This window comes from Erythrolamprus reginae, chromosome 1 (genome assembly GCF_031021105.1).
Source record: "Erythrolamprus reginae isolate rEryReg1 chromosome 1, rEryReg1.hap1, whole genome shotgun sequence".
Lineage (NCBI taxonomy): Eukaryota > Metazoa > Chordata > Lepidosauria > Squamata > Dipsadidae > Erythrolamprus > Erythrolamprus reginae.
In genome coordinates, this window is record NC_091950.1 from 88,489,229 (window position 1) to 88,501,621 (window position 12,393).

The following is a 12,393-nucleotide window of genomic DNA, read 5'->3' on the forward strand; positions in this document are numbered from 1 at the left end:
CCTTCCCCCCTCTTGCTGTCTTTCTTTCTTTCCTTTCTTTCTCTCATTCTGTCTCTCTTGCTATCTCTTTCTTTCTCTCTTCCTTCTTCTCTCTTTTGCTCTTTCTCTCTCCCTCCTTCCCCCCTCTTGCTGTCTCTTTCTTTCTCTTTCTCTCTCTCTCTCATTCTGTCTCTCTTGCTATCTCTTTCTCTCTCTTCCTTTCTTTCTCTCTCTTGTTCTCTCTCTTCCTTCTCTGCGGAGGCCGGCAAAGCTTTTCCGGGTAGACTGGCTGGGGGATAGGGCGCGCGTGCGCACGCACCCCCGACGTTCCAAAGAACCTTCTCCGACCTCCGCTGTGAGAAGGTTTTCTCCGAGCGCTCGCCGGAGGAGTTGAAGAAAGGGGCAGATCGAGCGGGAGGGCGGGCGGGCGTCAGCGGCGAGAAGCCAGGGGCGCGAGGGGAACGGAGGCACTGGGGGTGGGGGCAGCTGCGGCGCTGGCCTCCGCACTTTCATCGCTCCCCACCCCAAACTCCAACGCCCAGCTCCTTACGCGGCACTGGAAAAGGGTGCTGCATTGCCGGCTTCTACCTGGTGCTGCCAGGGAATCTCCAGCTGGGCAGGGCTCTCCTTAAGCTCTCCTTTTTCCCTAGGAGCTTGGCGGCACACCTGGCTGTGTCTCGCGGCACACTAGTGTGCCGCGGCACACCGGTTGGGAAACGCTGCTTTAGATCATACATAGAATTAGTTACAAGATTAAAGACCATCTGCTTTTTTGCTATAATGTTTAATGTAGTAGTAGAGTAATATGGAACTGCAAAATCATTCTTTCTTTCATCTTATGACACTATCTGGCTTTTTTGCAAATCTTCTTCCCCCAGTCCCCCATTTTCTAAAATATTAAAAAATGAGCATAATTTACCTTTATACTTTGATTAAGAGAAGAGCTCTCTTGGATCAAAGCAAAAGCATTGTTGCTCGCATAGGATACGGAGAAGGGCGGCATAGAAATCCCAAAATAAGCAGAGGACAATATTATTGTTTGTGGGCAGGAGACTGGTAGGACAATGCATGTCCCAGGAATAACTTGCAGAAATCTAGAGTGACGAGTTTGGATGAAGTCAAGCTTGGTTAACATTGGGAGGCAAATACATTGAATGAGTAGTTACAAGACAATGTGGAGGCTGTTAGTTTGGTTTTAGGGGCTTCTGAAGCTAATAAAAGTCAATAAAAATCCCTCTCTATATGGGATTTGCATAGTGCTAAAACAAAAAGACTTCACAATATTATATTGATGTGACATCATCATTTATCTAAACTATCAGCTACTCAAGGAAGAATGTTTATGCTACCTTCTCCATACACCCACACACCCCCATCTTTAAAACTCTATCCCTGCCTTTGCATTCTAATGTTGCATTTATGCCTTGGAGATGTGGAAATGAGCAATATGATGGATGGATACAGCTTGCCTGGATTCTCTACCACCATTTCCCTTGGGGTCTTCCAGCTGCTGGCAGAACGCATCATCCCAGAAGTATCTTTTGCAAGCTCGACAGCTAGCAGACAATCTCTCTCTATCTCTCTCTCTCTTTCCCCCTCTCTCCACCCTCCCTCCCTCTCCCCTCCCCAACAGAGTAAGCTTAATTTGTTTTTCCCCCTTTCCCCTAGCATACCTCATGATTGTTTTGAATAAATACCATAAATATTTTCCATAAAATAAGAATGGGAAGAATGGGAAGCAGAAATGGAGCTTGTGATGTTGATAGATTCTAATTTGGAACTGACATGAGATGTAATTGCTCATTGAGCCACTCTGTTGCCCTTTATGGCACTTTCTGCCTTGTTTTGTTAATGAGCTGTGTGGTTACATTCACCCAGCAGTAGATCTCTGATGTGCCAGGCATTTCATGCATTTCAATTTAAAAGAGAAAAAAAAGTGAAGAGGTCTTGCCATGTTAAATGGCATCTATCGGAATCAGATACAGCATAGAGTTTATGAAAATAAACTGGTCCAAGGAATCCAAGTGACAAACCTATTTATCTGTGCATTGTGTAAAGCATTTCTTTGTGAGACAGTTGGATGTAATCAGAACAGCAGAAAAAGCAATTGCTGCCAACCTACCTTCTATTGAGGACCTGCACGAGTCAAAAAGAGGGCTGTGAAAATATTTACTGACCCATCGAATCCTGGACATAAACTGTTTCAACTCCTACCCTAAAAATTTATTTATTTCTTTATTTATTCGATTTTTATGCCGCCCTTCTCCTTAGACTCAGAGCGGCTTACGACATGTTAGCAATAGCACTTTTTTAACAGGGCCAGCATATTGCCCCCACAATCCAGGTCCTCATTTTACCCACCTCGGAAGGATGGAAGGCTGAGTCAACCTTGGGCCAGTGATGAGTTTTGAACCGCTGACCTTCAGATCTACAAGTCAGTTCAGTGGCCTGCAGTACAGCACTCTACCTGCTGCACCACCCCGGCTCATTTGTTGCAAAAATGTTGCTACAGAGCACTGTACACCAAGACAACTAGACACAAGAATTGCTTTTTCCGGAACGCCATCACTCTGCTAAACAAATATTTCCCTGAACACCGTCAAACTATTTACTAAGACTGCATTACTATTACCACTAGTTTTTTCTCATCATTCCTATCACCCATCCCCCCCCTACTTATGACTGTATGACTGTAACCTGTTGCTTGTATTCTTAAGATTTTTATTAATGTTGATCGTTTCTTCATTGCTTATTTGACCCTTATGACAACCATTAAGTGTTGTACCTCATGATTGTTGACAAATATATATATTTGTATTTTATGTACACTGAGAGCATATGCACCAAAGACAAATTCCTTGTGTGTACAATCACACTTGTCCAATAAAGAATTCTATCTTATCTATGTAGTGGTTAAGGTATTGCTTGAAATCAGGAGACTGTGTATTTTAGCCCTGCCTTAAACATGAAGCCAGTTGGGTGACCCCAAGTGATTCTTTCTCAACCCCAAAAAACAATCAGTGGCAAACCACTTTTGAAATCTTGCGTCAAAGACTGTAGGGACCAGAAAATTGCCAAGAATCAACATTGATTTGAAGGCAACCCCTCCTGTCCTTTACCCACTAAAAACACCTCGTGTACTATATTTCTTTTGGAAGTTGCATTGCTTTTTCATTTTTTACAGACTCACAAGTGACAAGAAAGAAGTAGTATTGGATGCATTCTTTTTTTACGCATATTATAAAGTTATATGCCTTATATAGAAAATTATAAAGATGAAATGATTGCTTCAAATGGATATTAGTCCACTATCATAACATATTGGTTTGAGAGATAAGTGGATGAACTTATTCAGTTCTACAAGCTGCTCATAAATGTTTGCAAAGGAAAGCCATTCAACTCAATGAAGTGTTTAACATTGATTCCCGGTTTGGTATTTATTTGGTGTGCAGCACTAAAGGTCTCAAGGATAAGGCTGATTAGGTGATGCATTTGGGTATTATTTGGGTAAGAGATAGTCTGCAAAACAAAAGTGATGGGATTTTTTGATCATCTAGGCTGCACGTCAAAAAGGATGCTGTGTTTGCACTGTTTGACAATATAAAAAAATAAAATCTCTTTGTGATGAGCTCAATTTCTTGTGACTTCATGGCCACGACCATCCAGTTTTCTTGTCAGCAATAGCCAAAGCGTTTTTCCACTGCCATTTCCCACAATCTTTTTAAACTCTTAAATATAGAGTCTATTTATTAGTATTCCAGGAGCTTTCACATCCAGCTAACCAGGTTAAGCTGTTTCACTTGTAGACTAGACAAGATGACCTGATTCCCCACCAGCTAAGAGCTGTTTCCACTTAAAATCTCTCTTTATCAACTAGATAAATATTTACATTAATGTTTCTTTGATTTTTTTTTTAGCATTGGTAAAAGATAAAATGGTTATATTTTACTAGTAAAGCTAGTTCACGGAGTTCAAATTCAACTTTGTATATATCAACATGCCAAAATAATAATTGTATCGCTCAACGTTTAAAGACATTCGCTCTTTCTTGTGCATAAATTGAAAACTGTACAACTATTCTATCCATCCTTCTGATTACTTACTCTAAGGAAATAACAGTAGCCAATGTTGTTTGATTTGTCAGAAGTTGACCTGCCTCTGAAGAAGGATGGCTTCACATCAGAAGGGACCACACTGGAAGCCTTGTTGCGTGGAGAAGGGCTTGAAAAGAAGATAGATACTAAAGAGGAGGATACTCTACAAGAAATCCAGGTAATCTCACATTTTTAGCTCATAAACTGTATGTGCATGGGTAAATAGGCTACTTAATCATTATTTCCAGATTGTATGTGTTGCCTATAAGAAGATTGTCTGGTGTCCAGGTGGATTGAATAAACAAATAGAGTAGTTCAGCACATTGTAAAGCCATTGCATAAAAACTGATGGCAACTGTCATTTTGGAGATAAATATTCGTGTTAGCAATAAGCACTTGTAAAACAGATTCCTTCTAGCTGGGAGGTGGAAGAAATATCTTTAGAACAGGGAAGTTTCCATTATCAGCTTACAGCTTCTTTACCACCTTATTTAGCTGTTGCTCTGATGTCTTTTTATTTCCAAATTAGCTTTTTTATGCATCCTTCTTCCATCTGGGACAAAAAAAAAGCTCACAACTTGAGGTCCTAAGACTGCATGAGGTCTTCAGAAGCATTGAACACAGCTGCAGGTGGCACTACAAAAATTGCCAGCAAATTATATTCACCATTCATTCATCCATTTTGCTATATCATCTAGTATGGAAAATGCAAGAAAGAAAAATGATTGCACTCATGATGAGTAATTATATTAATTGAATGTAACTATCATTCAAATAATTTACCAATTTATTTTCTGAATCCTTCTCCGCAAATACTTTTTAGAGCAGAAATGTTTGCATTCTACTTAATGACCATCCAAAGAGAAAAATCAAATCATACTGGCAATAAAATAATATCAATATTTCTTGGAAAAATACTTAATTAAATATATGATTTATATTTTCCCTCTAGTCAAATGGAATATTTAAAGTGGTTTATCCTTTAAAATGCAAACTTTTTTTTTTTTACAAAATTAAATAATTAAAATAAGGAAATGAAAATACCTAGTAATGTCACTGCATATTAAAATATTGGCTAAATATATTTTTTTCCAGATTTTCTAACGGCATACAATGAAAGTCTTAAAGGAGTTTCTAAGGACATCCCTAAATAAAATGCAGTAATCAAGACGAGTTGTTCCTAAGCCATTAGAATTGTTAATCGCTAGTAGTCCAACTGTACTTGTATAACTCAACTTCCTGAGAATCCAGCATCATTTAAGGATAAAATAGCATTCCTATGTTGTGGACCTGTGCTTTTTTTAACAGACTAATATTCTTATCTAAAACAATCTGAACTGTGATCTACATTGCAGTTTACCTATAACCAACAATTGTTGTTGTTGTTGTTATTATTATTATTATTATTATTATTATTATTATTATTATTATTATTATTAATTAGATTTGTATGTCGCCCCTCTCCGCAGACTGGGGGTGGCTCACAGCAGTGATAAAAACAATATACAATAACAAATCTAATATTAAAAGTCTAAAATAACAAATCTAATATTAAAAGTCTAAAAGTCCCATTATTTAAAAAGCATACACACAAACATACCATACATAAAACTACATAGGCAAGGGGAGATGTCTCAGTTCCCCCATGCCTGACGGCAGAGGTGGGTTTTAAGGAGTTTGCTAAAGGCAAGGAAGGTGGAGGCAATCCTAATCTCTGGGGGGATTTGATTCCTGAGGGTCAGAGCCGCCACAGAGAAGGCTCTTCCCCTGGGTCCTGCCAGACAACATTGTTTTGTCAACGGGACCCGGAGAAGCCAACTCTGTGGGACCTAACCGGCCGCTGAGATTCATGCGGCAGAAGGCAGTCTCGAAGATATTCTGGTCCGGTGCCATGAAGGGCTTTATAGGTCATAACCAACACTTTGAATTGTGACTGGAAACTGATCGGCAACCAATGCAGACTGCGGAGTGTTGGTGTAACATGGGCATCCCTAGGAAAGCCCATGATTGTTCTCGTAGCTGCATTCTGCATGATCTGAAGTTTCCAAACACTCTTCAAAGGTAGCCCCATGTAGAGAGCATTACAGTAGTTGAATACCTCTATCTTTGCCCAAAGTTAATCTTTAGTAAACCGGCAATGATGTCACAGAGCTGGTTCTGTCCTGGCCAGTCCATAGACGCTGCCATTTTGGATTTTGTCTCTGTGCATGCGCAGAAGTTATTTTTTTATTGCTGCAGAGGGGGGTGCATGCATTCCTGGGGCGAGCCTGAGTAAGCTGGCAGCAAAACAATCCAGAACCCACCCCTGAGTAAAAGCAATTTGAGATTGTAACCCAGTGATGGCGAACCTTTTTTTCCTCAGGTGCCGAAAGAGCATATGAGTGTGCTATTGTGCATGCGTGAATGCCCACACCCCTAATTCAATGCCTGGGGAGGGTGAAAACATCTTCTCCCATCCCCTGGAGGCCCTCTGGAGGCTGGAAATTGCCTCTTTCCCAACTTCTGGTGGGCCCAGTAGGTTCACGTTTCTCTCTCCCTACGCTCCAAAGGCCTCCCTGGAGCCAGGGGAGGGTAAAAAAGTCTTCTCCCATCTCCCCAGAGGCACTCTGGAAGCCAAAAATGCCCTCCCAGAGGCTCTGTGTGGGCCAAAAAAATCAGCTGGCCAGCACAAACATGCACGTTGGAGATGAGCTATGGCAACAGCTCGCGTGCCAGCAGGTGTGGCTCCGGTGCCATAGGTTCGTCATCACTGGTCTAACCAATCTACTAGAAAAGTGGCGAGCTCTCCTTCATCAGGTTAGAGGAGATTTAATTTGGATCCCTGCAGAACAGAACGTTGGACTTTATGACCTAAGTGGCTTCTCCCGGATCTCTCTTTCTGCGATACGCTTTATTTGCAATTCTGCTTTAAAAAAAGGTCTTACGTTGCCCTGAGATTTGTTTTTAATTATTGTTTATTATTTCAACTCCAGCGGGTTTTGGAAAACGATGAGAATGCAGACGAAGCGAACGAAGAAGAAGAGATAGAAGAAGATATTCCAAAGCGAAAAAACAGACCCCGAGGACGGGTAAGCTCCTTTAGCCTTTTAAGGGGAGGAGGAGGTCAGAGTGATCCCAATTCTCAATTTTACACACACACACGCACATCTACGAAAACACACACACACACACACATATATGTATGTCACATGTTTTTGCTGAATTTGAAAATTAAGGGACACAAAATTCGACACAATATATAATAATAATAATAATAATAATAATAATAATAATAATAATAATAATAATTATTATTATTATTATTATTATTATTATTATTATTAATTGGATTTATATGCCACCCCTCTTCGAAAACTCAGGGCGGCTAACAGCAATCATAAACAGTGTACAATAATAATCCAATACTAAAAGCGAATTAAAACCCCTTAATAAAAAAAACCAAGCATACATACAAACATACCATGCATGCAATTGTAAAGGCCTAGGGGGGAAAGGAATCTTAATTCCCCCATGCCTGGCAGCAGAGGTGGGTTTTAAGGAGTTTGCAAAAGGCAAGGAGGGTGGGGGCAATTCTAATCTCTGGGGGGAGTTGGTTCCAGAGGGCCGGGGCCGCCACAGAGAAGGCTCTTCCCCTGGGTCCCGCCAAGTGGCATTGTTTAGTTGACGGGACCCGGAGAAGACCCACTCTGTGGGACCTAACTGGTCGCTGGGATTCGTGCTGCAGAAGGCGGTCCCTGAGGTAAGATATAGATTTTCACGGGTACAGGTATGAAGGTCTTGGCATATTTGGGTTTCTTCCTGTGTAAGTTTCAGAGATTCCTGGCGACGTTTCGATGAGGACCCACTCGTCATCTTCATGCTGGTGCTTTCGGCTTTGTGCTTGGGCAAACACAGCTTACAACCCACTTGCAGCAGCTGAGCCAGCACTCCACACCCACCCAGCAGTATTTATAGAGGGATGGCAGCTCAGACCATGCTTTGTTTACCTTACCACAAAGCCGAAAGCACTAGCCTGAAGATGACGAATGGGACCACATCAAAACATAGCCAGGAATCTCTGAAACTTACATGGGAAGAAACCCAAATATGCTAAGACCTTCTTATGTGTGTGTGTGTGTGTGCGCGTGCGTGCGTGCGTGTGTACAGAGACACAAAGCTTATGACACACAGCACGAATCCCAGCGACCATTTAGGTCCCACAGAGTTGGTCTTCTCCTGGTCCCGTCAACGAAACAATGTCATCTGACGGGACCCAACGAAAGAGCCTTCTCTGTGGCGGCCCCAACCCTCTGGAACCAACTCCCCCCAGAAATTAGGATTGCCCCCACCCTCCGTGCCTTTCGCAAACTCCTTAAAACCCACCTCTGCTGTCAGGCATGGGGAAATTGATTCCCCTGGGCCGTTCCCGCTTTACGTATGGTTTGTATGAGACGTATGATTGTTTTTTTATATTAAGGGTTTTAAATTGTTTTTTTTAACTATTGGATTTGTATTGTTCTGTTGTTGGGAGTCTTCAGAGAGAGGTGCGGCATACAAATCTAATAAATAAATAAGTAAGTAAGTAAGTAAGTAAGTAAGTAAGTAAGTAAATAAATAAATAAATAAATAAATAAATAAATAAAATAAAGGGTTAAATAAGGTCCAGGAGAGAAGTGTTTTTAATAGGAAAGTGAACACAAGAACAAGGGGACACAATCTGAAGTTAGTTGGGGGAAAGATCAAAAGCAACATGAGAAAATATTATTTTACTAAAAGAGTAGTAGATCCTTGGAACAAACTTCCAGCAGACGTGGTAGATAAATCCACAGTAACTGAATTTAAACATGCCTGGGATAAACATATATCCATCCTAAGATAAAATACAGAAAATAGTATAAGGGCAGACTAGATGGACTATGAGGTCTTTTTCTGCCGTCAGACTTCTATGTTTCTATGTTTCTATAAATAATGTGGAATGTTCTAAAACTGTAGGATGATGAATTAATCACGCGTGCAAATTCACCTGCAAATTCTCTGTGGGTAGGCTCAACTTTTTTTTTCTTGCTCTCCGACCTTTAATATAAAGCCATCACGAAGCAAAATGATGTAGAAAGCACCCATATATGGTTATGGCACGCAACGTGTATACTATTTGCTGCCTGCTTTCTCTCTGCAGATCAACTGAAAATGTGTGTGTGTTTCCCTTGGCAGTTTCAGGGCAGGGACGAGCTGCCTATTGATCAGTCCTCTCCACACGATGCTCCAGCTGCAGGCTCTCACTAATCAGGTCCCCTGGCAAGAAAGCCACGCAGGAGGCAGGCAGCTCACCTCACCTCCTACTCTTACTGTTGCTTGGCTGTCTCAGCACACTGGGGTGAACAATTGCAGGCTCTCAGAGACTGAGAGAAGCCCAGCCCTGCAAAGTCCCAGGAGCAGCTTCCCAGCAGAGAACTCTATTATATCCGCCAGGACCTATTTAGTCCTTCATCATTTTAATCAGATAACAATTAAAACGGTGCAGATTGCTAGCTATCCACTTTCTAACCTAATCCCAATTGCGGAAAATATGTCCCTCCAGCGTACAGGAGAATTCCCCCTCCCTGCATGAAAGAGATGGGAAATGCTCAGTGCATGGGAGAATATACCTCAAATGCAATTTCCAGGTCACATGCCTTCCCCACTGACTTTCCAGGGGAGCCAGTAGTAATAATTGCTACCTGCGTAGACGCAAATAGGTTGCCAAGTTCCTGAAATGCAAGCATGTGATTTGGGCAGGTCACTACAATGTTTTACAATGCCTGGAAGTGCTTTACTGGTCATAGAGCGCTCATTCTTAGGATTTTGGGTCCATGAACGGTTGTAAATCAAGGACTATTGTAGAATGAAGGATATTGCATTCTAGAGACACAGTTTTGTGCCTAGCCTTAATTGATGGACACTTCAGTTCTTAAAGGGGGCACAATGGCTGAGTGGTTAAAGACACTGAGTTTGTTGCTGGAACAAACCCAGCAACAAAAGCCCAGGGTTTTTTATATTTTGATTTGATTATTTTATTTTATTTTATTTTATTTTATTTTATTTTATTTTATTTTATTTTATTTTATTTTATTTTATTTTATTTTATTTTATTTTATTTTATTTTATTTTATTTTATTTTATTTTATTTTATTTTATTTTATTTTATTTTATTTTATTTTATTTTATTTTATTTTATTTTATTTTATTTTATTTTATTTTATTTTATTTTATTTTATTTTATTTTATTTTATTTTATTTTATTTTATTTTTTCATTCATTCATTCATTCATTTATTAGATTTGTTTATTTGTTCATTCATTCATTCATTCATTCATTCATTCATTTATTTATTTATTGGATTTATATGCCGCCCCTCTCCATGGGCTTGGGGCGGCTTACAACATTTTGGTAAAATGATACAATAAATAAAACATTTCTAGGCCAATTAATAGAATTAATTAAAAAATTAGCTTAAAAAACTAAACATTTAAAATAAAAGAATCACGTACATACTATCACACCGAACACATTCATTGGGCAGAGGCTGGGGTCTAATGACCCCAAGCCTGGTGAAATAAATGTGCTTCCGAATTCTTACGGAAGGCAAGGAGTGCGAATCTCTGGGGGGAGTTGATTTCAGAGGGCCGGGGCTCCCATAGAGAAGGCTCTTCCCCCAGGCCCCGCCAGCTGGCATTGTCTGGCTGATGGGATTCTGAGGAGACCCACTCTGTGGGACCTAACCGGATGCTGGGATTTGTGCGGCAGAAGGCAGTCTCGGAGATAATCTGGTCTATGCCATGTAGGGCTTTATAGGTCATAAGCATCATTTTGAATTTTGTCCGGAAACCTATCAGCAGCCAATGCAGTCCGCGGAGTGATGGAGAGATGTGAGCATATTTTGGAAGGCCCAGAACTGCTCACGCGGCTGCATTTTGGACGAGTTGAAGTTTCCGAACACTCTTGAAAGGTAGCCCCATGTAAAGAGTTGGGGACCTGAGTGCTATGCAATGGGATGAGCTCCTGTTGCCCCAGCTCCTGCCCATCTAGCTAGGGGTGGGTTCTAACTTACCTCGTTGCTGGTTTGCTTCCTCCCACGTCCTATGGGCGGCCTCGTAGCACATGCGCAGTGCTGAAAAAGCCAAAAAAAAAATGAAAACAAGATGGCAATGCATGTGCAGTGCTGGAAACCTGGCTTCTTCACATGCCCAAAAGGAAATTTAAAATATATATATATATGGCGGCACCCATGGATTGGCACCAACCAAACCAGTTCCATGACATCATCATGATGTCACCAGCAGGTTGCTACCAATTCAGGCAGACTGGTCTAAACTGAGAGTAACTCACCTCTGCACTTAGCAGTTTGAAAGCATGCAAATGTGAATAGATCAATAGGTACCACTCAGGGGCAGATTCCTCTTACCTGCTGTTACCGGTGCACTGCGTGCACAGCATGAGAAGTCTTGCATGTGTGCATGTGCTATGCGTGCATGTGTGCATGTACCCCCAGTGTGATTTTGTTTCTGCGCATGTGCAGGAAGCAAAAACGCACCACAATATCATGAGGGAATGCGGTAGATGACTGTGCACCAGTAGCAACACATCACTGGTACCACTTTGGTGGCAAGGTAACAGTGTTCTGTGCACCTTTGGCATAGATCAGTGATGGTGAACCTTTTTTTCTTCATGTGCTGAAAGACCATGCACATGTGATATTGTGCGAGTGCCCACACCCATAATTCAATGCTTGGGGAGGGGAAAAACAGCTTCCCCTGCCCCCCGGAGGCCCCCTGGAGGCCAGAAATGGCTGTTTCCCAACTTCTGATGGGCCCAGTAAGCTCGTGTTTCACCCTCCCCGGGCTCCAAGGGCTTCCCTGGAGCCAGAGGAGGATAAAAATACCCTCCCCACCCCCGGAGATTCTGGAAACCAAAAGCACCCTCCTAGGGCCTCCGTGTGAGCCAAAATCAACTGGTTGGCACACACATGCACATTGGAGCTGAGCTACGGCAACGTCTCATGTGCCAGCAGATATGGCTCCGGTGCCACCCGTGACACCCAGGCCATAGGTTCATGAAAAATGTCTTCAGAAAATGCTGCTTCCTTGACCATGGAATGGAGGTGAGCACCATGCTATTAAGTTGTACACAATTGGACAGGGAAATCTTTACCTTTATCTTTTGCAGCTTATAAAAAGTGAAGCCTAAAGTAAAACTTATAAACTTGCCCACCCTTGCTTTAATATATTCTAATTCTTTTACATCCATGCCCATGCTGTACTATAATTTACTTCAAATGTTCTCTCTGCTTGGAATACTTCCAGTA

At 41.5% G+C, this 12,393-nt stretch overlaps 1 protein-coding gene across 5 annotated transcripts in view; it reads left to right on the forward strand.

Moving 5' to 3' along the window:
* Positions 1-12,393, forward strand: part of DPF3 (double PHD fingers 3) — a 294,848-nt gene that overhangs the window by 214,476 nt on the left and 67,979 nt on the right. For all 5 annotated transcript variants that reach the window (XR_011559671.1, XM_070758337.1, XM_070758347.1 and 2 more), the window contains exons 4-5: positions 4,124-4,251; positions 7,046-7,141. Coding sequence is in view for 4 of the 5 variants with exons in the window: in XM_070758337.1 (XP_070614438.1) it covers positions 4,124-4,251; positions 7,046-7,141 (224 nt within the window). In the remaining variant the exon portion in view is untranslated. The remainder of the gene's footprint in view (positions 1-4,123; positions 4,252-7,045; positions 7,142-12,393) is intronic.